Source organism: Fukomys damarensis, unplaced genomic scaffold (assembly GCF_012274545.1).
Source record: "Fukomys damarensis isolate Sample0158 unplaced genomic scaffold, DMR_v1.0_HiC HiC_scaffold_2, whole genome shotgun sequence".
Lineage (NCBI taxonomy): Eukaryota > Metazoa > Chordata > Mammalia > Rodentia > Bathyergidae > Fukomys > Fukomys damarensis.
In genome coordinates this window covers 38,783,971-38,810,474 of record NW_022900914.1, presented here as the reverse complement: position 1 = coordinate 38,810,474, position 26,504 = coordinate 38,783,971, and the positions used below count along the sequence as shown (strand labels likewise).

General features: G+C 40.8%; 2 protein-coding genes across 2 annotated transcripts in view; one reads left to right on the top strand and one right to left on the bottom strand.

Annotated features, from left to right (window-relative positions):
- Commd1 (copper metabolism domain containing 1) overlaps positions 1 to 12,831 on the bottom strand; it is a 131,656-nt gene extending 118,825 nt beyond the window's left edge. The window contains exon 1 of the mRNA XM_010609768.3: positions 12,628 to 12,831. Within this exon, the coding sequence (XP_010608070.1) occupies positions 12,628 to 12,804 (177 nt within the window). The 5' untranslated portion in view covers positions 12,805 to 12,831. The remainder of the gene's footprint in view (positions 1 to 12,627) is intronic.
- An 8,971-nt stretch (positions 12,832 to 21,802) lies between these two features.
- The window catches only part of Cct4 (chaperonin containing TCP1 subunit 4), an 18,968-nt gene continuing 14,266 nt past the window's right edge, over positions 21,803 to 26,504 (top strand). The window contains exons 1-2 of the mRNA XM_010609772.3: positions 21,803 to 22,095; positions 25,428 to 25,480. Coding sequence (XP_010608074.1) covers positions 21,969 to 22,095; positions 25,428 to 25,480 — 180 coding nt within the window. The 5' untranslated portion in view covers positions 21,803 to 21,968. The remainder of the gene's footprint in view (positions 22,096 to 25,427; positions 25,481 to 26,504) is intronic.

The following is a 26,504-nucleotide window of genomic DNA, read 5'->3' as shown; positions in this document are numbered from 1 at the left end:
CGGCAATTGACTTTCTTTTTTTTTTTTTTTTTGTCCTGGGATCAAACTAGGGTCCTTGTGCTTGCGAGGCGGGCAGCAGAACCACTGAGCCAAATCCCTGGCCTCAATTGAGTCATTTTCTAAAGACACCAAAATGAGTTCTTTAAGCTTCTGCTTTTTTTTTTGTTTTCTTTTGTTTGTTTTTTTGTTTTGTTTTTCTGGTTTTTTTTAGACAAGGTTTCACTGTGTAGTTCAGGCTGGCCTTGAACTCATTATGTAGCCGAGGTTGGCCCTGAATTCACCAAAATTTTCCTGCCCCAGCCTCTTAAGTACTAGAATACAGGCATGGGCCAACCACCCCCAGCCTAAATTTCTGCATTTACTGTAAACACTTTCCATAAAATGCTTAAGGTATTCAAAAACAAAGATCATATTTTGAAATAATATACATTACAATATATAAAACTATCAGAATATTTTAAAAATTAAGTGGCGTATTCTTCCACAGCATTTAACATGTTTTGTTTACATCATAGCCAAAAAATCCTAGCAATATAATGTCCACCAAAAGACTGCACTAGGTACAATTCCCCAGTATTAGGTACAAGTGAACAAAATTCTGATGTTGAAAAACAACATACTAAAAGTAAGAGTTGTCAGGTGTGGTGATGCACACCTCTAATCCCAGCAATTGGGAGCTAAGGCAGGAGGATCACCTAGAGTCTGAGACCAGCCTGGGCTACCCAGGGAGTTCAAGGCCGGCCCGAACTATACAGCTAGACTCTATCTCAAAAAAAAAAGTCAGAGTGAAGATGGATAAAATAAGCAGAGCATGGTAGCACATGCCTGTGATCCTTGCATTCCAGGAGGCTGAGGTAGAAGGATCACAAGTTCAAACCTAGCCTAGGCAACTCAGCAAGGCCCTAACTCAAAATAAAAAATAAAACAAAGGGCTAAAGATGTAACTCAATGTGAAAGCCCTAGGTCCAATCCCCGGCAACCCACTCAAAAAAGTTTAAAATTTTTAAAAATATATTTTATTAACTTTACAAAAGTGGTATTTTCATACATGTGTATATGCATTTTGATCACACTCTTCCCCCTTTCCTCATCCTTCCCATTCCTTCCCTTCCTCTTATCTAACAATAATATCAGCACTTGGAAAATAAACACCTGTAATTCTGGCACTTGGGAAGAGAAGGCAGGATGATCGCCTCAAGTTCAAGGCCAGCCTGGGCTACATAGTGAGTTCAAGGTGAGCCAAACCATATATCAAGACGCTGTCTCAATCAGTCAATCAATAAATAACAAGGCACACAAAATTATGTGCAGTATACTCCCCCTTATGTTTAAAAACAGACTGTTAGCTAAATATAGCATATTGCCTATATGAAAGGGAATTCTCAGAAATTAAAAACATGATAGCTGAGTGTGGTGGTACATGCCTGTGATCCCAGCACTTGAGAGGCTGACACAGGAAGATTGCCATAAATTTAAGGCTAGGCTGGGCTACAAGCCGGGTGTGGGGGCGGACACCTGTATTCCCAGCACTCAGGAGGCTGAGGCAGGAGGATTGCTGTGAGTTCGAGACCAGCCTAGGCTACATAGTGAGTTCCAGGTCAGTCTCAACTACATAGTGAGACCCTGTCTCAAAAAACAAAAAAAATTAAAAATATAATCAAATAAATTTAGATAAAAATTTAGAAGGCAAAGTTGAGAATATCTACAAAGTGGAAGAAAAAACAAAGAAAAAATGGAAAAAATCAGTAGATTCAGTCTACAAAGTCCAACATCTGAAAAGTCTGACTGCTAGAAAGAGAGCAGAAAAAAGAGAGGTAAGAAAAAAATCAAAGTAGTAACAGAGCTGGGGGTGGTGGCACACTCCTGTAATCTCAGCACTGGGGAGGCTGAGGCAGGAGGATCGCTGTGAGTTCCAGACCAGCCTGGGCTACAAGTGAGTTCCAAGTCAGTCTCAACTACATAGTGAGACCCTGTCTCAAAAAACCGAAAAACCAAAACAAAGTAGTAACACAGTTGTCCTTGGACATCGAAGGGGAATTAATTCTAGGACCCCCCCCCCAAAATACCAAATCCGTTAATGTTCAAGTCCCTTACACAAATGGCATAGTATTTACATATAACCTACAAACTCTAATCCATCTCCAGATCACTTATAATACCTAACACAATGTAGATGTTCTTATTGTCTTAGTCACTTTCTCACAGCTAAGACACAATATCCAACATGCACAATTTAAAGGAGGGGAGTTTTATTTTGGCTCATAGTTCACAGAAGCTTCAGTCCATAGTCCACTGGCTCCAAGGCAGGACAGCTTGGCTGAGGGACATGACAGAGGAGAAGCTATTCATGGCATGGCAGCAGGAAAGCAGAGTCAGTCAAGGCAGAAGCTGGAAGGGGGCTATGCCCTTTCAGGTCATGCCCACAGGGACCCGCCTATTCCAACTAGGCCCAACCTCCTACAAGTCAGCTACAATGCCCCCAAAATCCAACTGCCTTCCGAAGGTCCTGCCTATTACTACATGAGGCTTTAGGGGGACATCTAGATATAAATCATGACATATATGAATAGTTGTCACACTATATTGTTTAGGAAATAACAACCCCAAAAAGGTCTACATATGTTTGATACAGGTACAATATTCTTTTCTTCCTATTTTCTATCCACTGGTTAAATCCTTGAAGGTGCAACCCAAGTATACTGAATATACCATTTTTCCTAGAATAAAAGGTCGTAAGACTCCACACTGAAAGTACACACAGTGGCCCGAATAATGAAAGCAAGTCACACCCCAATGATAATGAAACAAAAGGTAATGAGAAAATCCTAAACATTTCCAGAGAGATAAAAAGGTCACAGTCAATGAAACAAACCCCTGAAAACTGAGCCAATTATTTCACAGCCTAGAAATATATTTTCAGCTGAATCATTAAATATGAGACTAAAACAAAGACATTTTTTAATAGTCAAAAAGAAAAATTACCTCTTATACATCCTTTCTCAAGGAGCTACTTAAGAACAAGCTCTAAGGGCCAAGGATTTAGCTCAGTAGCATCACACCTGCCTCGAAAGTGTGAGGTCCTGAATTCAATCCCTGGTACCAAAAATAATTAATTTAAAAATTAAAAAAATTTTTTTTAAAAACCATGCTCCAGCATGTGACAAGAGGTACATAAAGTAAGATGAGCCCAGTAAGATATTCACTCAGTGAATATCTCGGCCTGTTCAGGTGATGCTTTGAAATTGTATGTGGGCTGGGCATGGTAGTGCATGCCTACAATCCCAGCACTCAGGAGGCTGAGGCAATATGATTGCCACAAGTTCGAGGTCAGCCTGAACTGTATAGCAAGACTCTGTCTGGGCCAGGGATTTAGCTCAGTGGTTCGGTGGCCTGCCTTGCAAGTGCAAGGACCTGAGTTCAATCCCTGGTACCAAAAAAAAAAAGACTCTGTCTGAACCCCCACCAAAAAAATGAAGTCTTAAAGCAGTCAAGTCCTTATCTAGTTATGATTTCAGTCAGTCATATTCTCAAAAAACTCTTGGGACCAAGAGTAGACAATAAGGAAAACTCATGTTACACTGTTTCTATATTTTCCTTTCAGTCCAAAAATACATAGATCTTTTTCTCTTTTCTTTTTCCATGTTAGAGAGTAGGAAAGGAATCACCCTATTTATACTAATAACTATTGTATTAATGCCCATATTCTCCAGAAAACTTCATGATCCACAAGCATGGAAACTACAGTTATGATGTGTACTGCTGTATCCCAAGCACAGTGCATGCATACAGTTAAGATGCCTGGTAAACATTTGTGAAATGAATGCACAAAAATATCAACATTGGCTATGTCAGCAGGTAGTATTATCTATTTTCACATCTCAAATGTCTACATTTTGAATGTAGCTAAATAATGTTTATAATAGAAATTAGTAAGGGAAAGTAACACAAGAGGCTAAAGTGCATGAGTGCATGTGTGTGTGTGTGTGTGTGTGTGTGTGTGTGTGTTTAATAAGCTAGGCATAGGGGCACAAACATGTAGTCCCAGCAATTTGGGAAGCTAAGATCTGAGCCCAAGAACAAAGGACCTACTTGAGCCACAAAGAGAGGCCATGTAACAAAACAAAACAAAATTAAATCCAACATCCTTCAGATACTGCAAGGTAGGGAAAAAAAAGTTGTGTGGGCATAGTTCTCTTTTATAGTCCATCTAATCTTTGATTATAAAATTTAATGGGTTTTTTTTTGGGGGGTACTGGGGATCGAATTCAGGATCTTACACTTGCAAGGCAGGCAGCAGAACCACTGAGCTAAAATTTAACGGTCTTAATAGGAGAATGTTCAAATATTTTTATAGTCTTCTAATATTACAATTCTTTTGGGGGGAGTTGAGATGGGGTCTCATTTTATAGTTCAGGTTGGCCTCAATCTCATGGCGATCCCCCTCCCTCAGACTCCCAAGCACTGAGATTACAGGTGTGTGCCACCATGCCCAGCCTAATATTACAATTCTTAATGTTATAGCCATTCAGAGAAAAGATCATGCCAGAAAAATGTCCAAATTAAAAAGTCCTTTAATTAGCCAGGGACCAAAGGACAAGCTCATACGCCCATCTCCCTTGCTCCCAACCAAGCAGGGAAGCCCAATTTTTAAAGGGAAAAACCACACAACAGAATGTCATGATCTCAACTTTGAGCAAGCATAGGGGTACAGAAGCAGATTGCAAGTCAGATTAAAATTCAATTTTGGGGATCCATCAGGAAATTCCTATCTTTATGGTTAGGGCAGCATTATAACATGCCTGTCCTTTGTTCTTAACCACAAGGTAAGCTATGTGCTGGTTAGCTTACCACTTTAAACAAGCAATCTGGGGAGGAAAAGGGGTAAAGTTTAGGTACAGCTATTGGGGGTTACCTTTTTTTACTTTTTTGGTACCAGGGATCAAATTTGGGTCCTTGTGCTTGAGAGGCAGGCGGCGGAACCACTGAGCTAAATCCCTGGCCCAGGGGTTTCTGGTTAACTCACTTCACTTACCATGTTACTGATGAGCTGTTTTCTATAAAGTTTAAACTAACTTTCATACGTTGATAGTTTTCACTTGATTAACAGGTCAAAATGTTACATTTTATATTACATTAATATACAAATTTTACATCCTTTGACTATGAACAAAATTTCAAATATATGTTGTGTATTTGTCTAAGAATACACACTACTACAGAAACATTAATGATCTGTTGTTGGGGGACAGGGATTGAACCCAGAGCCTTTATACTACCCTATATTCCCAGCCCTTTTTTATTTTTTATTTTGAGACAGGGTCTCATTAAATCACTAAATTGTGCAGGCTAGGCTGGAACTTTCAGTCTTCTCTTGCGTCGGCCTTCCAGAATGCTAGAATCACTATGCCTGCCTAATGGTCATTTCTTTAAAAGCACAGAGCTCATGAGTCTTAAGAACAAATTAGTGAAATTTGTCAAGATGGGAGAGTTAAATAGTTCCTATTTCCAGTCTGTTTGTTTTGTTTTTGTTTTGGGGTTTTTTTTGGTACTGGGGATCGAACTCAGAACCTTTCACTTGAGAGGCAGGTGGCAGCTATTTTTTATTTGTTTTTTTGTTTTTTGAGAAAGAGTCTCACTGGGTAGTTCAGGCTAGCCTTGAACTCACTGCCTCAGTCTCTGGAGTGCTGGAATTACAGGCGCAGGCCAGCACATCTGGCTTCAGTTTTTAGACATCTATCAAGCAATCAATTTTTAAACATTATTTACATACACTGTTTCCAAATATGAAACATGACTTTAACAACCATGTTTTGGGCAAAGGTCAGCAAACTTCCTGTAAGCAAGCTTTCAGATGGTAAATATTTAAAAATTCCACATAATCTGTCACATTCAACTCTTACCATAATGGCTAGTGCTGCTACAGGCAATATGTAAATGAATGGAGATATGGCAATATTATAATAAAATTTTATTTATAAAAACAGATGCTGTGGCCGGGGATTTAGCTCAGTGGCGCCACATCTGTCTCTCAAGCACAAGGTCCTAAATTCAATCCCCAGTACTGCAAAAACAAAAACAGATGCTGGGACAGGGAGTTAGCTCAGTGGTGCCTCTGGTGCCTGCCTCCCAAGCACAAGGTCCTGAGTTCAACCCTGTACCAAAAAAAAAAACCAGATGCTGCCAGGTGAGGTGGCTCATTCCCGTAATCCCAGCACTTGGGAGGCTGAGGCAGGAGGACTGCCATGAGTTCAAGGCCAGTCTAGGTTACATAGTGAGTTTAAAGCCAGCCTGGGCTACATAGCAAAACCCTGCGTCAAAAAACAAACAAACAACAGGTGCCATGAGGATTTAACTCAGTGGTAGAACAATGTCTAGTATGTCTGAGGCTCTACAAATTTTTACTAAATGCCTACCATATCCCAGGATATTAGATATTAGGAATAAATAAAAACACAATAAGGTGTTGTTCTCTTAATGTTTACATCCCAAATAAGAGTCAACAAATAGGTTAACATTTATGTTCAGGTGGAAGTAATTACAAAGCAAAGTATAGCATGGAATGAGGTGGGAGAGAATAAGATTCTTTACTAGATCAGGAAGTACTCATAAGAAATTATCAAGTAGAGAATAAATGAAACCATGGATTCTGAAGGCAGAGCATCACAGGCATAGAGAAGGCAGCCACAATGTGAAGAGATTCAGACAGCACTTAACCTGTATAAATAAAGCATTCTAGAAATCACAAAATGAGATCATAGAAATAGGTAAGGGTGAGATCATGTAGGAACTTGTGGACTTACGCTAAAAAGACTGTATTTTATTCTAAGTCTGATGTGAAGGTATAAACATGAAATAGTTGATCACCCACACCCACTCCACGAGCACTGCGGTGGTGGTGACCGGGCCTCTCCGCACTCCCTGAAGAGACCAACAGGGGGCACCTGAAGGACTATACAGCCCCTCACTGTTCCAGGACAAGTGCAGCAGGGAGGCAGGCCAGCCAGGGTGTGCATAGTTACTTTTCTCTTGCTGATACAAAATACCTGACATCCAAAGTTGAAAGGAAATGGGGTTTTTTGGCTTACAGAACTTAAAGGTTTCAGTCCATAGTTGGCTGGCTCCACCACAGGGATGGAAAACAGGCCTCACAGAGGAGAAACAACGTGGAGTGCACAAGGTAGCAAAGGTTCAAGAGCCCTCCTCAACATTGTCTTTCTGCCCCCTTTTCACTTATTCAGACTACTTAGGGTAGGTAGCACTCACACCCTTAAGCCTAGTGCCCTCCAGCCTAACCCAATCATGATTCAATCAGGTACTCTATGGAAAATAATTAGAGGACATCCAATCACAACCACAACACAGGGTGTGGCTCTGCATCACTAATCTATAAACTTGCATGTATTTCTATATTTCTAAATTAGTATGTAAACATTTAAAATTCAAATTATAATGGAAGAATGAAATGGATAAACTTATATAACCAAGACAGAATTGAGAAAAAGAGTACACTGATTAATAGAAGATAAAACTCAATAAAACTTTTATTAAAAATTTTTATAGTAGGAAATTCCAGCAAGGAAATATAAACTCAACAGATGGCAGTAGTAAATAAAGAATAAAAATGAACAAAAGGCAATCTATCCTCATTTTAAGAAATTTCTCTAGAATTTTAATAAACTAGAATTCAGAAATATATCCGCAAGTTTAAAAGCAATAGCAAATAATGAATATGAAAACTCATACCTACATGAAGTTGAAATTATAAATGTGAGCAAAAAAAAAAAAAGATTAAAATGACAGTGTATAGCAATCAGAGTACTGTACTTACAGAGGTGTCACCGCCCTAAGACACTACACCTAACTCCTGATTTCACTGCTCCCAAAATACTACCAGAAATAAAAACTACAGGTGAATGGCCTGCTTCTCATAGGTACACGCAGATAAAATGTTTGCCCTTTTGTAGTTAACAGGTGAAGCTAGTGAAAGTCCCAGCCAGGTCTGGTAGAAGAGCTTCATCCTGAGTAGAAAGCAGGGGTCAATACAAATACCAGGAAATCAGTGCATAATACCGGGGTACAACATGAAATAAAAGAAAGGCTGCAGCTCTGGGAACAGCTGAACCTCAAATGCAACCTATGAAACATATTACCAGGCAGTGGACAACAAGGAGGCTATTAAGAAGGCTGGAGTTTGGCTTAAAGTAGAGCATTTGCCTAGAATATAAGGCCCTGGGTTCAACCCTGGGCACCACAAAAAAAGGGTGGGGCAGGGATTTAGCTCTGTGGTGCTGCCTCCTGCCTTGCAAGTGCAAGGTCCGCCAATCCCTGGTACAAAAAAAAAAAAAAATGGCTATTAACAAGCGTGCTGTATTCCCTTCTGGTGATTACCCTCTTACCCCTGTTATCCCTATTCATTTCTTATTTTCTTATTTCTTTACAGACCATGATTTTCCATAGATGATTCAGAGATATGAACTCTGCTGCAGTCTACTAAATACTCATACTCAGCTGGGTGTGGCGGTGCACTCCTATAATCCCAGCACTCCGGAGGCTGAGGCAGGAGGATTGCTGTGAGATCAAACCAGACTGGGTTACATAGTGAGTTCCAGGTCAGTCTCAACTACATAGTGAGACCCTATCTCAAAAACCAAAAACCAAAAAACAAAAAACAAAAAAAAACCCTAAATACTCATACTCTGTGGAAATACAGGTGGGTTCACTTTTTCCTGCCTCTTCCACAAGTATCTCTTGAGTATCCCCACATTATGGTCAAATGGACTATTTACCGTTTCCTAAATATGCTTTACATTTTCTTTCACACTTCTACTATTTTCTTATCCTAAAGTCCCCTACATGGCTGTCCCTAATCTCAGTCTAAAACATTCATTTTTTCACAAACAGCAAAAAAGATGTCTCCAAGGATACTGTCAGAAATAATTAGTATCTCTTCTGTCCCACAGATGCTTATTCACAATTCTTTTTACAAATACTATATAGCTTTTTTTTGACACATGGTCCCACTTTGCAGTATAGGCTGGTCTCAAACTTGCCACAATCCTCCTGCTTCAGCCTCCCAAGTGCTGGAATTACAGGCCTAAGCCACCATTCCAAGCTTCAAATACTATAGCATTCTTGTATCATACTTATTTGTGCATGTTTCCTTTTATTGAATATGGACATTCTATCTCTGCTCAAACCTTTCTTTTTTTTGGTTTTTTGAAACAGGGTCTCACTCTGTAGTTGAGACTGCCCTGGAACTATGTAGCCCAGGCTGGTCTCCTTGCAGCGATCCTCCTGCCTCAGCCTCCCAAGTGCTGGGATTACAGGCGTGTGCCACCACACGCTCAAAGCTTTTTTATTTAAAAATAATGTTAGCCAGGTATAGTGCTATATACCCATAGGCTCAGCACTCTGAAAGCTGAGGCAGAGGATCATGAATTAAGAAGCCAGCCTGGACTAAGCAGAACAGCATGTGTGTATACAATATAAACAATATCTTTAGGATCTGTCTGTGGAAAAACAAACGAACTAAAAATCATGTTTCCTTTGTTTGCAAACTAAAAACATTTAACTCTTGGTGTTACATTTTAAGGTAAATAAAGATTAAAATCAGATGTCATCCTCAACCGTACAGTTTTAGCCCTAAGTCAAACAAGCAAAGGCTTTCTTCCTTGGTCCCAAAAAACAAATAGCTGTGCAAAGCCTATGCTACTAAGTATAGGCAAAAGTAGCTTACCAAGAGACCCATGCCAGCTTTGCAACCCAGAATCACTCAGAAAGCTTAAGTATCCTGAGTATTACTCAGTAATGTACTTAACAAAGGAGAAAATTTTTAGGCATTCTCTTCTTTGGGTATCTCAGAATAAGACAAAGATCAAAAGGAATGGGGATTTAGCTCAGTGGTTCTGCCACCTGCTTTGCAAGCACAAGGACCAAGCTCAATCTCCGGTCCCCCCCAAAAACGAAAAAGATCAAAATATGATCTATCTAGAGAGAAGTAGCAGTCCCTAATATTTAGCGATCCTAAGACACTGTCTACATGCTGTTCTTCTCGACCTGCTGTTCCTCATCCTCATCCCCATCGGCCTACCAAACACCTCAAAAAAACCCAGTATGTTGTCAAATTTTCTAAACCTTTTCTGGTTACTTAAGAATAAGATTTGATAGTGATTCAATTAAACATTCTATAGTGATTTATGATATCAACTAAAATTATTTAGACTGTCTATAATCATATCTGACTACTTACGTTTCCATTTACTTTCTGCAAAGTAGTTGCTTTGCTGTTTTTGTTTCTTTCATTCAAATCCTTTAAATAAAAGCAGTTTAAAAAAAACAAGCAAAGGCTGAGGGTGTAGCTCATTGGTACAGCACACACATGTGCAAAGCCCTGGGTTCAAATTCCCAACACCAATAAGAGTATTACAAAACTGCCTTTTAAGGGCTGGGGATTTAGCTCAGTGGCACCTGCCTTGCAAACAGAAGGTCCCGAGTTCAACCCCCAGTACCACAAAAACAAAACAAAACAAAATAAGCAAACAAACAAACCTTTCCTTTTAAAAATATAAGCAGTAGCCAGACATGGTGGCACATGCCTGTAATCCCATCACTTGGGAGGCTGAGGAAGGAGGATCACAGTGAGTTTGAGGCCAACCTGAGCTACATAGTTCTACAAAGTGAGACCCTGTCTCAAAAAATAATAATAATAGTACAATTAAAATATAAGCAGTGAGCTGGGCATGGTGGCACACGCCTGTAATCCCAGCACTCGGGAGGCTGAGGCAAGAGGATCCCTGTGAGTTCGACCAGCCTGGGCTACATATAGTGAGTTCCAGGTCAGTCTCAACCACATAGTGAGACCCTGTCTCAAAAAAACAAACAAATGTGCCAGACATGGTGGCGCACGCCTATAATCCCAGCACTTGGGAGGCTGAGGCAGGAGGATCGCTGCGAGGAGACCAGCCTGGGCTACATAGTGAGTTCCAGGGCAGTCTCAACTACATAGTGAGACCCTGCCTAAAAAAAACAAAAAAACAAACAAACAAAAAACGAAAAAATTATAAGCAGTGAGGGCCGGGGATTTAACTCAGTGGTGCCACCGCCTGCCTTACAAGTGCAAGGTCCTGAGTTCAATCCCCAGTACTGGAATGAATGAATGAATGAATGAGTAAATAAATAAAATATATAAGCAGCAAGCTGGGCATGGTGGCATATGCTAGTAATCCCAGCATTTGGGAAGCTGAGGCAGGAGGATCACCAGGAGTTGGAGGTCTACCTGGGCTATACAGTGAGTCCAAGGTCATCCTGAACTACACAGTGAGAACAGGTCTCAAAAAACAAAACCAAAAAAAGCAGCTTTAACCAGACATGGTGGTGCACAAATATAATCCCAGCACTCAGGAGGGTGAATCAGGAGGATGCCCTCTAGTTTAAGGCCAGTCTGGGCTACACAGTGAGTTGAAAACCAGCCTGAACTACATAGTGAGACTATCTCAAAAAAATATTGAATAGGGCCGGGGATGTAGCTAAGTGGCACTGCACCTGCCTGGCAAGCACAAGGACCCGAGTTTGATCCCCAGTACCACAAAAAATAAAAATAAAAAAATGAAAACATAAGCAGTTTTGAAACAAACAGCAAATGCAGATGCAATTTCAACAATGATTTTAATCTAAATGTGATTTTAGGGGTTTTTATGGAAACCTTTTCCTAATCTTTAAAGTGGATGGCCACCATGTTTTTGCAAGAAACAAATGAAATGACATATAAAATGTCATGTATATCTCCAAACACACAGAAAGCCAACAAAAATAACTATTTTAAAATTTTTCTCTAGAGTAGTTTGGCACTACTGTATTTCTATGATTAATCCCTTTAAACCAGTTACCCAATACCATGGTCATTAGCTACATCTGACTACACAACATCTTGAAATACAGCTACTTTTTTAAAAATATAGCTAACTTTTAAATGACTTAAGTGCAAATTACAAACCCTATTTCAAAGATGTAGTGAAATAAACTTCCAAAGCTTAATACTTTGTAGAATTAAATGTGAAGTGACAACACTTTGAATACACTGGGTTAAGTAAAACACTAAAATTCATTTCAATTGTTTGTCTCTCATATTTTTTCACTGAACGGCCTGATCTATGCCTTGACTTCCAGCTGTTAAACTGGGTCTCTCGACTCTACAGACCACTGCTTAACAGGTGTTCACTCTAATCCACCACTTATCCCAGCAAACACTAGTTCATTTTAATGCTCTCAACTTCCACCACCCAGAAAATCTGGTGGACCACCTACTGCTCTATGCACAGCACACACAACTGCAGAGGAAATTCGAAATTATTAACTGCACAACAACAGACAGAAAAGATGTCTTGTTGGGGGGGGGTTGAAGGGTTGGACAACCCTGGAGATGGTGGATCTGCAGCAGAAGCACACCGTCCTTAGGAAAAAGAGACAACGGAGGGAGTTCCTCGGATCTGAAGGAGGGAAACGTGGAGGCCAGGGGATAGCGATCTGAGCAGAAAAGCTTCCGCATGGGAGTGGAGGGGGAGAGGCTGAGCTGGAAAGAAGGGGCGGGGCGGGCTCGGCCGCGGAAGCAGAAGTAGGGAAAAGCAGTACCTTGAGAATCCCCCTCATTTTTGCCAGAAACGGGCGGAACTCCTCGGGCGATACCTCTGGATAAAGCTGGCTCCGCAACAGCTCCTCTGTTATGCCTGGGTGCCCGTGGAAAGCGTCTTGGGCCAGGCCGCTCAGCAGCCCGCTCAGGGACTTGCTCCCCTCAGGCTCACCAGCCATGTTCTGCGAAGGCCCCGCCCCTCAACAGCTGATCGTGGCCGAACCACGGCGGCCGAGAGGAGCCTAAATAGCCTGGACAGACGAGCGAGGAGCGCGGGAGAGGAATTCCAGAGGTCGGTGTCGGCGTTGCCCAGCTTTGCTGTTAGAAGGTCATTACTGGTATACCCCATTAGTTCCAATTACGATAATTTTTCTCCGGCTGATTTCCTTCATCACTCCAAAGCTTACTCAAAGGAAGTATCATTTTATGGAGATCCTGTAACAGTGCCCGTTTTAACTTTCAGGTGGTTGTCTCTTATGTCAGAATTTGCCAACAATTAACTGAATAGGATCCACCACTCAGATCTAATCTTTGCATACTCCTGACACTTTGTCTAAGAATATTTCAGCCGCTTCTGATAACATAAATGTTTGCTTATTTCCTCCTTCGTTGTCCCCCTTCCCTCACCCTCTTCTCCCGGACTGAAAACAGAGGAGCTCTACTGTTGAGCTGTAGAGCTAGGGATTGAAATCAAGGCCTCTGTGGGAAACATGATTATTAGTTGCAAGTGTTGTTAATTTTAGTAACTCCATTTTGTTAAGTTCCTCCACTTTAGAGGTGGTGTATTTCCTTTGTGGAATTCCTGAGAGTTGCAGCTTCTTGTCTCTGACCTTCAGACGTGTGGTTGTCTGGGTTACTACTACCCATGGTGGTTGTTTTTGTTGAGCCTGTTTTCTCTTTCCTGTGTGAACTCTCATTTCTGTGGAACAGGTGTTGAGGTTACTATGGTAATCCTAGCCCATAATAGTTTGTGGGGTTTTTTTTCCTTTAAAAGGCTGATGCTTGCCTGCAATAAACGTCGCCTTGATCAGACTCTTGTCTTGGCGTCCTTCCTTTCTCTCTGCCCCATCTCCACCCCGCTGCTCTTTCAGGTTTGAGACACTGCTGGACAGTGCTCTGCGGCGGCTCCGGACAGGCCTCCTGTGGGCAAGGCAAGTATTCTACCACCAAGCTTACTGAGCTACACTCCCAGCTCTAATTTTGAAATAGGGTCCCACTAAATTGCCCAGGCTGACCTGGAATTTGCAATCTTCCTGCCCCAGAGTCCAGAGTAGCTAAAACTGTTACCACCACATCTGGCTTGATTGCCTTTTATTTTTCCCTCTGTTTTTTTGAGATAGAGTCTATGTAGTTCAGACTGGGCTTGAACTCACTGTATAGTTCAGGCCTCGAACTCACAGCAATTCTCCTGCCTCAGCCTTCTGAGTACTGGGATTACAACCATGTCCAACTTGGTTGCCTCTTACACACACACACACACACACACACACACACACACGCCTTATTTTTACAGCTTGACCAGTGGTTCTTTTGATCCAATGTTCCTTTTTTTTAATCCTTCTGCCTCAGATTCCAGAGTGCAAAGTTCCTTTCTATAACAAATATTTTGTTAATATCTTGTTACCCTGAAATGCATGATCAAAGGGCATAGTGGTGCAGACCTGTGATTCCAGCACTTTGGAAGCTGAGGTAAGGGGATCACTGTGAGTTCAAGGCCAGCCTAGGTTACATAGGGAGTTCAAGGACAGCCTGAACTGCATAGCAAGACCCTGTCTCAAAAAAAAAAAAAAAGGGTTTTCCACTGCTACTGCAGTCTTATACTGTTCTTCTCTGAAGGACAATTAGGATAACTTTCTACTTAGCATTCCGCATACAAAGACACAGGGATCTTTGTAAAAATTCATTTTTAAATGATACCTGCCATCAACCAATAACAAATGTTGGCGGGGCTGTGGGGAGAAAGGAACCCTTCTCCATTGGTGGTGGGAGTGCAGACTGGTGCAACCACTATGGAAATCAATATGGAGAGACCTCAAAGAGCTGGGAATAGAGGTTCCATTTGACCCAGCCATCCTTCTGCTGGGTATCTTTCCAAAAGAATTAAAAGAATCACATCACAGTGATATATGCGCACCCATGTTTATAGCGGCACAGTTTGTAATAGCTAAAACTTGGAAACAGCCCATTTACCCATCCGTTGAAGACTAAATAAAGATGTAGTTTTTCTATAAAATGGAATACTACTCACCCATAAAGAATGAGAAATTAGATTAATTCATAGGAAAATGGATACATATTGAGGATATACTCCTAAGTGAAATACATAAGTCACATGTGTAAATACCGAATAGTTTCTCTGGTGTGAAAAATTATAATAGTACATAAGATCCTAATGGTATAACTGACAATGTGAAATAGGAAGAAAAGGGCTAAAGGTGTAGGGAAAGTGAGAAGGGTAGGAGAAAGGTAATAAGTGAAAAAATATGAAAAAATGGAAATAAAGTGTTTGTAAATGGGGAGGGAAGGAAGGGCTGAAGGGAGGGCAGGGACAGGGGGAAAAAATGAGAACCAAGACCTGTCATGTAAAGGTACAAGAGCCCAATAATGAACGTAACTGTACTGTATACCTAAAATGTACAAATAAACTCAATGAGAGAGAAAAAAATGATAACTGCCAATAAATTATATGGAGTAAATAAGGTTCAAATTGTATAATTGAGGGGCCAGGGATTTGGCTCAGTGGTTCTGCTGCCTGCCTTGCAAGTGCAAAGGCCTGAGTTCAATCCCCAGTACCAAAAAAAATTGTATAATTGATAATGTGCAATAGGAAAAAAAGAGCTAAAGGTGTAGGGGGAGTAGGAAGAGTAGGGGAAAGGAAAGAAGGGAAAAGAAAAAAAATATGAGAAAAGGAAAAAATGGAAACAAAATATTTGTAAATAGGGGAGGGTAGAGGGGATGAAGGGAGGGCAGGGGTATGGGGAAAAAATAAGAAGCAAGATACATCATGTAAAGGTACAAGATCCCAATGATGAATGTAACTTACTGTATACCTAAAAAGTACCAATAAGCTTAATGAAAAAAAAAAAAGTGAAATGCTCGGTCGATATAACTTCTGTTATGGTTCATACATAAGTGTCCCTCCCAAAGCTTCATATGGTCATTGAAAGGGGGTTCGCGTGCCCTTTCGGGTGCCCCTTCCCAATTAGGCCACTCACGCACCGAGAGGCCTGGCAGGAGATCTTTATTGTAGGGAGGCGAGCAGGAGGCAGGAAGGCAGAGAGAGAGAGAGAGGAGGAAGAAGCAGAAAGAGAGAGAAGAACAAAGAAAGGAAGGTCCTTTTATCAGTTTTGGAGTGGGCTATTGCTTATTTATGAGGAGTGAGTTACTTTTAACCTATCACAGGACAGATTGCTTTTATGGGCCCAGTCCTGCAGACACAGGTTTCAACTTTCCTGGACCACTGTGGCCTTGGGGGGGGGGAACCAGAGATAAGGGCATGAGGTCATTTTAGGAGCCAAGATGTACCAGGAGAATGCAGCCTGTGAGGCGGCGTCACAGCATACTTTAACATGATCAATTCCCTAACAGTCATAGTGGGGCTTTTCAGAGGTGGCTGGATCTAGTGATGCTAGGATCAAGGAAGTGATGCTGGGATTCATGTGGGATGCTAGGATTAAAGGTGCCCACCCTGAGGCCTGGATGAAGCATAAGGGAAACAGGGCTGTGGCCATCACCTGCTACTGTTACTTCTGTTGCTTCTGTTTGTCTTCTGCTGCCTCTTGCATGCTCTACCATGCCCCTCTGCCATGCCACCCTGCCTTGGAACCAGCCAATTATGGACTGAAACCTCTACAAACTGTCAGCCAAAAAACCTTTTCTTGTTTAACTTTAGCTATTGGGTATTTTGTCTCAGCAACAAGAAAAGTAAGACAACTCCCTACCCACATAATTACAAAAACTGAATGTATTATTCAGTAATAAATAAAAAGGAATAAAGTATTAATACATACTACAACATAGCTGAACCTAAAGAACACGCTAAATGAAAGAAGCCAGACTCAAAAGGCCAAATATTGGGCAATCCACAGAGCTATAGCCATATCCCCTAAAATAAAAATTCTTTTAATGAAAAATGTTAAAGAACATATGTGTCCTACATTATAGAGGAAGGCCATAAGCCTTAGATAATGGTCCTTAAACTTTTTGATATCATCAGATGCTTTCAGAACCTGATAAAACCCTCAACCTCAAATACTTTATCCCCAAAATGCAAGTACAGGTCAAATGTAGCCTGCAATTTCTATGGGTTAATTTACTACTCTAAAGTCTTTCTTTTTGTAAACCTCAGTTTTCTATGGGTTTTAAGAACTCCTTCTGAGTACTCCCAGTTCTTCAACTTCACAAAAAATTACTTTTCTTTTTGGTGCTAGAGATTGAACCCTGGGGCTTTACCATGCTAAGCAAATGCTCTACCGCTGAGCTAAACCCTCAGGCTGAGATGACTTTTTTTTAGAAGCAGGATGACGTGTTATATATCACTATTATTTAACTTTTATTCAAATATATAAGTAAGACAGGCAAAGTTTTACTTCTACCCTTTTAAGGTTTTTCAATCAGGTCTGAGAATAAAAGTGATATAAAACAATTAACAGGTAAAAAGTGTACGTGCTTAACGTGTTACATGATATGGAAACCCTCATAAAGAAATGTTTTTATTAAAAAGAAGCAATTGTGGAAAAGTAAATTATTTGGGGAAAATTAAGAAAAAAATTTTTTTGAGATAGGGTCTCACTACTAATTCAGGCTGGGCTTGAACTCACTCCGGCTGCCCTCAAACTCACTGCAATTCTTCAGTCCTTCTACCTCAGCCTCCTGAGTGCTGGGATTACAGGCATCAGTCACCACGCCAGCCAAGAAATCTTTTTTCTTTTTTGGGTATCGGGGATCAAACTCAGACCCCTGCACTTTCTTTTCCTTTTTTTTTTTTTCCTCTTTTAACTTCTGTGTATTTGTTACCTTATAAAGAAGGTGACCTGGGCACTCCATTCTCATTCACAGGTCGTGTTTCAAATTATTCTTCCAATAATTCCTAGGAAGTTTAGTTTATTCCTCTAAACAATACTTTTCTTTGGAAAACAAGCCCCGTGGAGTTTCTGCCATCAAGTTGTTTAACTTACTTATTTCTAGAAGCCTAGTACATGCAGAATTGAAATTACAGGGGGAAAAGTTTTAAAAAGTAGAGGACCTTGCACTTTCCAGGCAGGCAGTGGAACCATTGAGCTAAATTCCTGGCCCAAGAAAGTATTTTAACAAAGTCTGGAGCCAGAGGCAGTGGTGCACACCTGTAATCCCAGCACTCAGGAGGCTGAGGCAGGAGGATCGCTGTGAGTTGGAGACCAGCCTGGGCTACACAGGGAGTTCCAGGGTAGTCTAAGCTACATAGTGAGACCCTGCCTGTCTCAAAAAAAAAGTTTGCACAGAATCTTTTGTGTCTCAGCTTCTCATCCTTGACAAGAATCTTTCCTTCTGATATAGGGAGGACCTCCTTCAGTCGGTTTGTTTTGAGACAGGGTCTCACTATGTACTTCAGGCTGGCTTTAAATTCACCATGTAATGTAGGCTGACCTCGAACTCCCAGTGATCCTCCTGCCTCAGCCTGCCAAGCACTGGTATTACAGGTGTATACCACCATGCCCAGCATAGGGAAGATATCTTTCCTATCTGGGTTTTCTGCTTTAAGGAAGAAAAAAGGGGAGCTAAGTGCCCTTCCAGCACCTGCTTTCGGCTCACAATAATTATGCCAAAGTGCTATTTTTGGTATGGCATATTTTGTCACATCACTGGACATGTTACTGCCTCACTGGCCTATAGAAAGTCCCAAAATATCAGGTTAGCTGTGGGTTTAGCTCAGTGGTTCTGCCACCTGCTTTGCAAGCACAAAGACCTGAGTTCTATCCCTGGCACCAAGACAAACAAAACATAAAACCAAAATATCAGATTGGCCATAAAAGCAATTCATTGCTGTGCCACCAGGGGCTGCTATTGCCAAAGTTTATGTTAAAGTTTGCTACCTTACTAGCTGCATTTTTAGAATGCCTTTCAAAATGTCTCAACTTTTTCTTTTGTTCTTTGTTCTTTTATTAAATTTTAAAACACAACCCTTTGTAGATAATACACTTGGGCACAGAGCTATTAAGAAAATTGCCAAAGACAATTCTAAATAAGAAAAGACCCTGTAGCTTTGACTCAAAAGGAATCTTAAAACACCTAATTAGCAGCCCAGCCCTCCTTGTAAACAGGTTTCTTTGTGGAAACCAAAGAGGTTTCCATTCCAAATTCCATTAAGCAACTAGTCCCACACAGGCAATAGGTGTTTTTTAAATACTGATATAAAACGTGAACTTAAATAGTGTGCCGGTACAAGGGCCCCACAGTTCTGCAATACACTCTCCTTGCCCCGTCTTAACTATCTTTCAATTCTGTCTTTAGTACCACTCACTCTCCACCCAATCAGCCATTCAACACAGAGGTTTGCACCAGCCTTTCTACTAATCTCTAAGGGACAGACAGATGAGTGACATAAAATCCTGTTCTGATAAAAGAAAATAGTATATAAACAAAACGGCTAAATTACAATGAACCAAGAGTTAGTACTTAGTACTTAGAAGTAGCTATTCAGTGAGAAAAGAAGAAATGAACTTAATGGGCAGATCCAGGAGAAGCTTCATGGTGAATAGCTGAATATGCTTCAGGTGAAATAGCACGTCCCTCTATAAGGAGCAATGAAACAGAATGGTGTATCGAGATATCTGTGAGTAGTGTAGCAGGGGTGGACTCAGTAGCTTAGGGTAATAAATCTGAAAAAAAAGTCAGGGCCTAGATCATATAGAGGGAGTTTTACATCAAATGCTAATTTTTAATACTTGGCTTTCCGTTAGAGCAGAGAAGGGAGAATCTTTCCCTTATTTATTGGCTGGAGCTCTGTAACAAAGATTGACAAAAGAAAAGCACTCCTGTAAGACTTGAATAAGCTAAAGTGACTCCATGCTAATAGGCCAGACTGTGCTTCTTCATATGCTAATTGCTACCTTGCTTAACAGCCCGCCCAGGGGCAAATGGTTTGACAAAAGGTGACCCTAGAACATTTCCTGCATAAGATAAGCAATGTGTTTGCAGTCTTGTTCTGTGAATTCTCCAACTCTTTGTTTAGAAAAACCTTATAAAAAGCACCTCAGCCCCTGAGCAGTGGCCTCACTGAGCCACCTGGCTCTGGAGTGCCGTCTGGCCAGACTAATAAAGGTCTATTTACCATCTAGCCTGGTGTGTTCCTTCCTGGGTTTCTCGTTTCTCCGTCGAGCTCCCGGAGCCTCGCTGGGTGTTAGGGCCCAGTATCGTGGAGGCCTTTTTGGCTGTTCACGCTCCGTGGAGTGGAAGTGAGACTTTAGGTCTTACACTCCAATGTGTCACGCCTGGCCTAAGTAAGATCTTCAACAAGCAAGCAGGCCAAGCAAACAAGCCACTCTTGGCAAACAGGCTATTTCTCAATAAACAGAAAACAACTCCACTGCAGTAACTCCAGTGATTGTCTACACACCTGTGCTAACTGTCCTTGGATTCTGTCATATTTCTTTTTTTTTTGGTATGAGGGCTCGAACTCCGGTCCTTGCGCCTGCGATGCTGGTGCCAGAACCACTGAGCTAAATCCCCAGCCTTCTGTCACATTTCTTATGATCATAACCCCTTTTTCAATACCTGTATTTCTAATTCCCTTCCCAGCTAGCTGCTAACATCTCTCTTGATGTTAGGCCATCATCACAGATGAAATTCTCTCTCCCGTTAGCCCATCTACACACAGCTGTAATGAACTCGGCTTTTCCCGGCTAGATGTAAAATCTATCCCTGATTTTAGTCTCTGTTCCCTGGAATAAACTTCTACTTTCCTCACAAAGGCCTATCTCTGAGGGAGTAGTTTCACTCAAGCTGTTTATAACAAAATGTACTGTATTTAAGCTTTACACAACATAGAAGCCTACATGAGAAAATGAATATCCAAAGAAACAGTTGGAGCCAGACAATTATATGCTAAATTGGACAGAGTAGTAAATTGTGAAAATGTAACAGGACAAAGGAGGCTAGGATAGGGCAGTTAACCAGGAATTCAGTAGGAAGACTCACAGCTTTCTCTCAACCCCTTTGTCTCTGGTGTTAAACTCTTAGGATAAAGGGAGGGCACCTTTCACATGCAGGTTTTATTTTCTGCTTTCTGAATAAAAAGGTCAGAGTGCAAGTTCAAAAAAAAGTAAAGATTTATGGGGCCAGGTCTTTAGGTCAGTGGCACCGTGCCTGCCTTGCAATTGCAAGTTAAGATTGACTACTTTGCTCACCAGATAACTGAGCCAAATTGTTATTGATGATATTTAGTCCCTGAAGAGTATGTTATGTAGGAGATTAATGAGTTGTAATAACGATACAAGCAGTCCTGAATTGGCAGGTAGTCACAACTACAAAATTTAAAATCTTCTGGCATTTAACCAGGGTGTTTTTAAACCACTACCTACTACCCAGTTCCCATTTGAAACTTTGGGAGGGGGTACTGGAGATTGAATATAGGGCCTTTGCACGGAGTGAGGTTACTTGCTTTCTTATTTTGAGGCGGCCGCGCTAAATCTCTTCGGCTGGGCTCCAATTTGCTGCTACAATCTGCCGCCTAGCGTGCTGGGACCACAGGTGTGTACCTCCACGCCCAACTGAAACAACCAATCTTAATACTTAAAACTAAAGAAAGCACCCCCGCCTTTTTTTAAAAAAAAAACCAAGACTGACAATTCAGAACCCCGCAATGGGCAATAGCAGGCTGAGCCACACCAACCCTGAAGCAAACCCAAGCCCCTAGGTTTCCCCCACAAATTCCGTCTGCAAAGCTAGGGGGCCTTGTAGCCGTGGGGTGGAGAGTGTGTAGATATAGGTGTCCCCAAAATCCGCCTAAAGAGATATTTTTATGTACCAATTCCACAAGATGAATGTAATTATAACGTATCATAAATATATACAATAAAAAAAATTTAATCCCTCATCGTCTCTGCGCCCCATCGTTGCCCATCCCTAGCCTGCGGGATAGGCATCTGTGAAGAGCCACCTCTCCCGGCACGCAGCGGGCAGCCTTTACGTCACGCCAGCGCCGCGCCGCGAGCTAGGACCCTTTCTCTGCCTCCGCTTCCTCTTGCACCGGCGCTCCTTTCTGGAAGGTTCTTGACGGCAGTGTAACCGACCGTTAATCCGCAACCCACGAGAATCCGTGTCCATCCGTCCTTGCTGAGGCCGCGCAGATTTAGTTAAATTTGCCATGCCGGAGAACGTGGCACCCCGGAGTGGGGTCCCTGCTGGGACTGCTGGCGGCCGCGGGAAAAGCGCCTATCAGGACCGTGACAAGCCGGCCCAGATCCGCTTCAGCAACATTTCGGCCGCCAAAGGTATAGCACTCCTCTGCGCCTGAACCCCGGCGTTGCAGGGTCGGCCTCAGCACTTACCTTGGTTTTGCTACGGATATGGCCCACTCCCTGTTCGTTCTAGGGGCCCTCCTCCCAAAAGCTTTGTGAAGGGATTCTTTGAGTTTCTGTTGCCAATTGATTACAGACTTCGATATGGAGGCTATTATATCTGTGCCATTCTGAGTGTTAGGCGTTTGTAGTTTTTCTTGATTGTGCGTTGTTCATCACATGGGAGCCCAAAACAGTTAAGTGTAACATGCCAAGGACTGCATGGGAGCGGTCCCCTGGGGTTAGACGCTTACACGCTGTCGTTTATGTGCTTACTGGACCCAGTGGTATACTGTTGCATAGTACTTTTCAGCTTTTACATTTTCCTAAAACGGTGTTTTAAGCTTCCCGCGGCACAGTTACTGGGACTAATTTGGTAATCTTTGCGTCTAAATTGGGGCAGGATTTACCCATCTTGTTTGGGAATAATTAGGGGGAACTGAAGTACTCTTCTGTCGACTCTACAATCAAGAAATAGACTACAGGTTTTTGTAGAACACTAGCACGTGGTAGAAATCATAAAAGACTTCAGGTTAATTCTGTTAACTTTGTGATCTTTTATCTCTGAGTTGAGGTTACCCTTAAAATTGAGAAAAATATTTACATACATTTATTTATTTATTTTTTGGTACCAGGGATTGAACTCGGGTCCTTGAGGCCACCGAACCGCTGAGCTAAAGCCCCGGCCCTTAGTCTTTACTTTTTATAACTGAGGAATAAGAGAAGTTGAGTTAAAATTGGAAAATGTGGAAGAGAACAAAGGCATAGAGATCTTGCCTGGTGTTTATTTAGTATAGTATTTCTTTGGCGTTGGAGGATAAGATGCATGAAGAAGTGAGAGGCTAGATTGGAAAGGTAAGTTGGGGCCAGATACTGAAGTGGTGTCTTTAAAAAAAAAAAAAAAAGTGTTTGGCTTTATATCCAGTAGCTACAGATTATTCTAAAGGTAGATGAGGTAATAGCTAAATTATAGGGTTGCTGTGAGGGTTAAATGAGAAAGTTACATAAAGATTTGTTGTATACATAAAGGTATTTGCGGGTATTTGCAGTCATCAGCCCAAGTGACTGGGAATGTGATAATACTAAAAAATAGGTGCTGGGTGGTCAAAGAAAATAGTTTCTGATTTGGGTTTACCGAATTGGAGAGGTCAGATGAACCGATGGGTAGATTCAGGAACATTTGTGAAGTAAGGATGCTGAAAGATAAATTCTGGGGCATCTGGATGATCAAGAGACTATATACTATGGTTAATTTTCAACAAAACAATGCAAAGAATTGAAACAACACAAGAGATAGGCATCTAGGAAAGAAAAGCTGCCTAAATGTCTATGAACCTAGCCACATAGATCATTGAGGGGATCTCATAGAGCAGAAAGGCCCCAAACTTGTTTTCCTGAGTCAGGCAGAACCTTACAAAGCAATTGAAAAAGCTGCTGCTAGGTGCATTTTTCGTTTAATACTGGAAATAAATTTATTATAGTGTTACTTAAAAAAGTGTGGTTGATGAGGAAAACCACACTCTAGTATACTACTTTCAGCATGAACAATTTAACCAACACTATTTTTGTGCCTACTGTGTGCTTGTTAAAGACATTTCCAGAGATATAAGAAGTCTAAAACGTTGTATTTATTTAGATGGTGGTTATCTTTCCAGAATCTTCACATTGATGAAACTAAGAACATTCTTGAAGTGAGACCTTTTTGCAGAATCATCAGTGAAAATGGAATGTGGATTGGATAATTAGGAACAATAGATGAGAGCTTTGAGGTTCAAATAATACAATTTTTAGATTACACAAGGTTTTGAGATTCAAATAATATAATTTTTAGATTGCACAAAGTATTTCTTGTTAAATCTTAATGATTATGTTACTTTTCACACAGTAAGGGTAAAAACGTTGTGCTAGTGGTAGAGTATAGAAAATGATTAGAGGGCCAAGGTTTTAGCTCAGCACCACTGTGCCTGCCTGGCAAGGGTAAGGTCCAGAGTTTGATTCCATCCAGGTTGGGGGGATGATTAGGGCACAATCTGTGTGTCCCCATATATATATGTATGTATATAAAAAACATGTTGCAGTGGTGTATCGGGAAGGAGAAAATAATTTGTCCTGGACTTGAGATAGAAAAGGGAATTAAGTACTAATCATCAATTCGAATTTTTGTTAGAAAATTATTATAAGTTAATTAAAGCCCGGTGTGGTGGTGCACATCTGTAATTCCAGCACTCAGGAGACTGAGGCAAGAGGACTGCTGCAGGTTTCAGTTCACATAGTCAAAAAAATGACAACAAAAAAGTGAATTAACAAAATTGCAACATTTTCATGGATAATAACATAGATAACATTAATAATGACAGCCACGATTTTAGAGTTTTGGTTTTGTCAAGTGTTAGTAGCGTTTTCAGGAATTGTACCACTGGGGTTTGCTAGTTCTGTTGATATTGCTAATGTTAATTTCTCCTATGAACTATCCATGTAGCATGTTCACGTTACTGAACAAAAGTCTTTCACCTTGAGGATTATGCTCTTTTGGGGGTGTACTGTGGATCGAACTCAGGACCTTGGGTTTGAGCAGTATCACTGAGCTAAATTTCCGACCCCTCAAGATTATGCTCTTATAGAAGAGGGAAAAAAAAAATCAGTGAATTTTACATGGTGTATTAGGAAATCTACTCCATTCTGTTAATGCCTTTGTGGGGAAGGGTATTATGGTGGTTTAAACCTAGGGTCTTCATACTAAGCTACATTCCCAGTCCTTTTTTATTAATTAATTTGCTTTATATATTTATTTATTTTGAGACCAAGTCTAACCATGTATTTTGGGTTGACCTTGAACTCACAATAGGTGCTCCAGGCTGATCTCAAACTCATGGTGATCCTCCTGCCTCAGCCTCCTGAGCTGCTGGGATGGGGTGTGTGCCACCTCAGCTAGCTGCTACTTGTCCTATTTTAAGCAGTAGAGGAAATAATCCCTAGTCGGAGCTCCCAAGTAGATTGTACTGTTTAGATACTTAAATCTTCAAATAGGTTCTGCCATAGGCAGAGCACAGATACTCCATAGTGACTTTAACAAAAATGTGTAGCATCCTAAATTTAAAAGGTGTAAGATAATTGCTGTTTCCAATAGGTTATTCTAAACATGAGTTTCTTTGGTGGAAATGGTAAACTGTAGTATAGCATACCCTAATAAGACAAAATGATCATCTGAGGGAGAAATACTTTGCTTTTTAAAGAGTCTTGATATTTTTTTTTTCTCTTGCTTACAGCTGTTGCTGATGCTATTAGAACAAGCCTTGGCCCTAAAGGAATGGATAAAATGGTAAAAAGCTAACTTGTTCAGTAGTTATGAGTACCACTATTAACAGAAGATCTGATGAAAGATTAAGATGTACTGTTTAAAAAGTGTTAGAGGGCTGGGGATTTAACTCAGTGGCACTGCGCCTGCCTCACATGCACAAGGCCCTGAGTTTGGTCCCTGGTACTGCCAAAAAAAAAGTGTTAGGTACTTTAAAAATTGAGGCAAGAGATTACTTTTGAGTGAATGGAATTTAAGTATAATGTTTTTGTTTAACCCTTTTAAAATTCAGAGTAATAAGTATATAATTCAGTCTAGAAATACATTTCACATTCAGAGTAATTTAATAATGCTTTGTTTCTTGCTTTTTAAACAATGAGTACACAAAAGTAGGTGTATATTAGCTGGCAAATATAGTTCAGGTGTCCGGTTGAGTACTGTGTTTTTTTGTTTTGTTTTGAGTTCCATGTTCTTTGTATGAAACTGTTCTAATGCTAATGACAGGGTCTATAAGGTTTCATATTTACTTCTAGCTAGCTCAGTTGACCAGCAGCATAAAACATATTCCAAAACCTTTTTAGTAACAATGCCCTCAAATTCAACACTAGTTAACATCTCAAAATGAGAGGTAAAACAATATGAAGTATTTGGATGATATACTGATTGGCTGTTCTAAAGTCTATGCATCTTACTAAAGCTGTTGCCTTTTTTTTTTTTTTTTTTTTTTTTTTTTTTTTTTTTTTTTTTTTTTTTTTTTTGGTACCAGGGATTGAACTCGGGTCCTTGCACTTGCAAGGCAAACTATGGATTGAACTATTGAGCTACATCCTCAGCCCATTTTTATTTTGAAACTGGGTCTCAGTAAGTTTACCAGGCTGGGCTTGAAGTTGAGATTCTCCTGCCTCATTCAGCCTCCCACAGTGCTGGGATTACTGGCATCAACACCATACCTGGCAATAATGCCTATTTCCCAGCAGTATTTTTTCTATCCTTTTATGTGTCTAGATTACTTCACTTTTTTTTTTTTTTTTTTTTTTTTTTTTTTTTA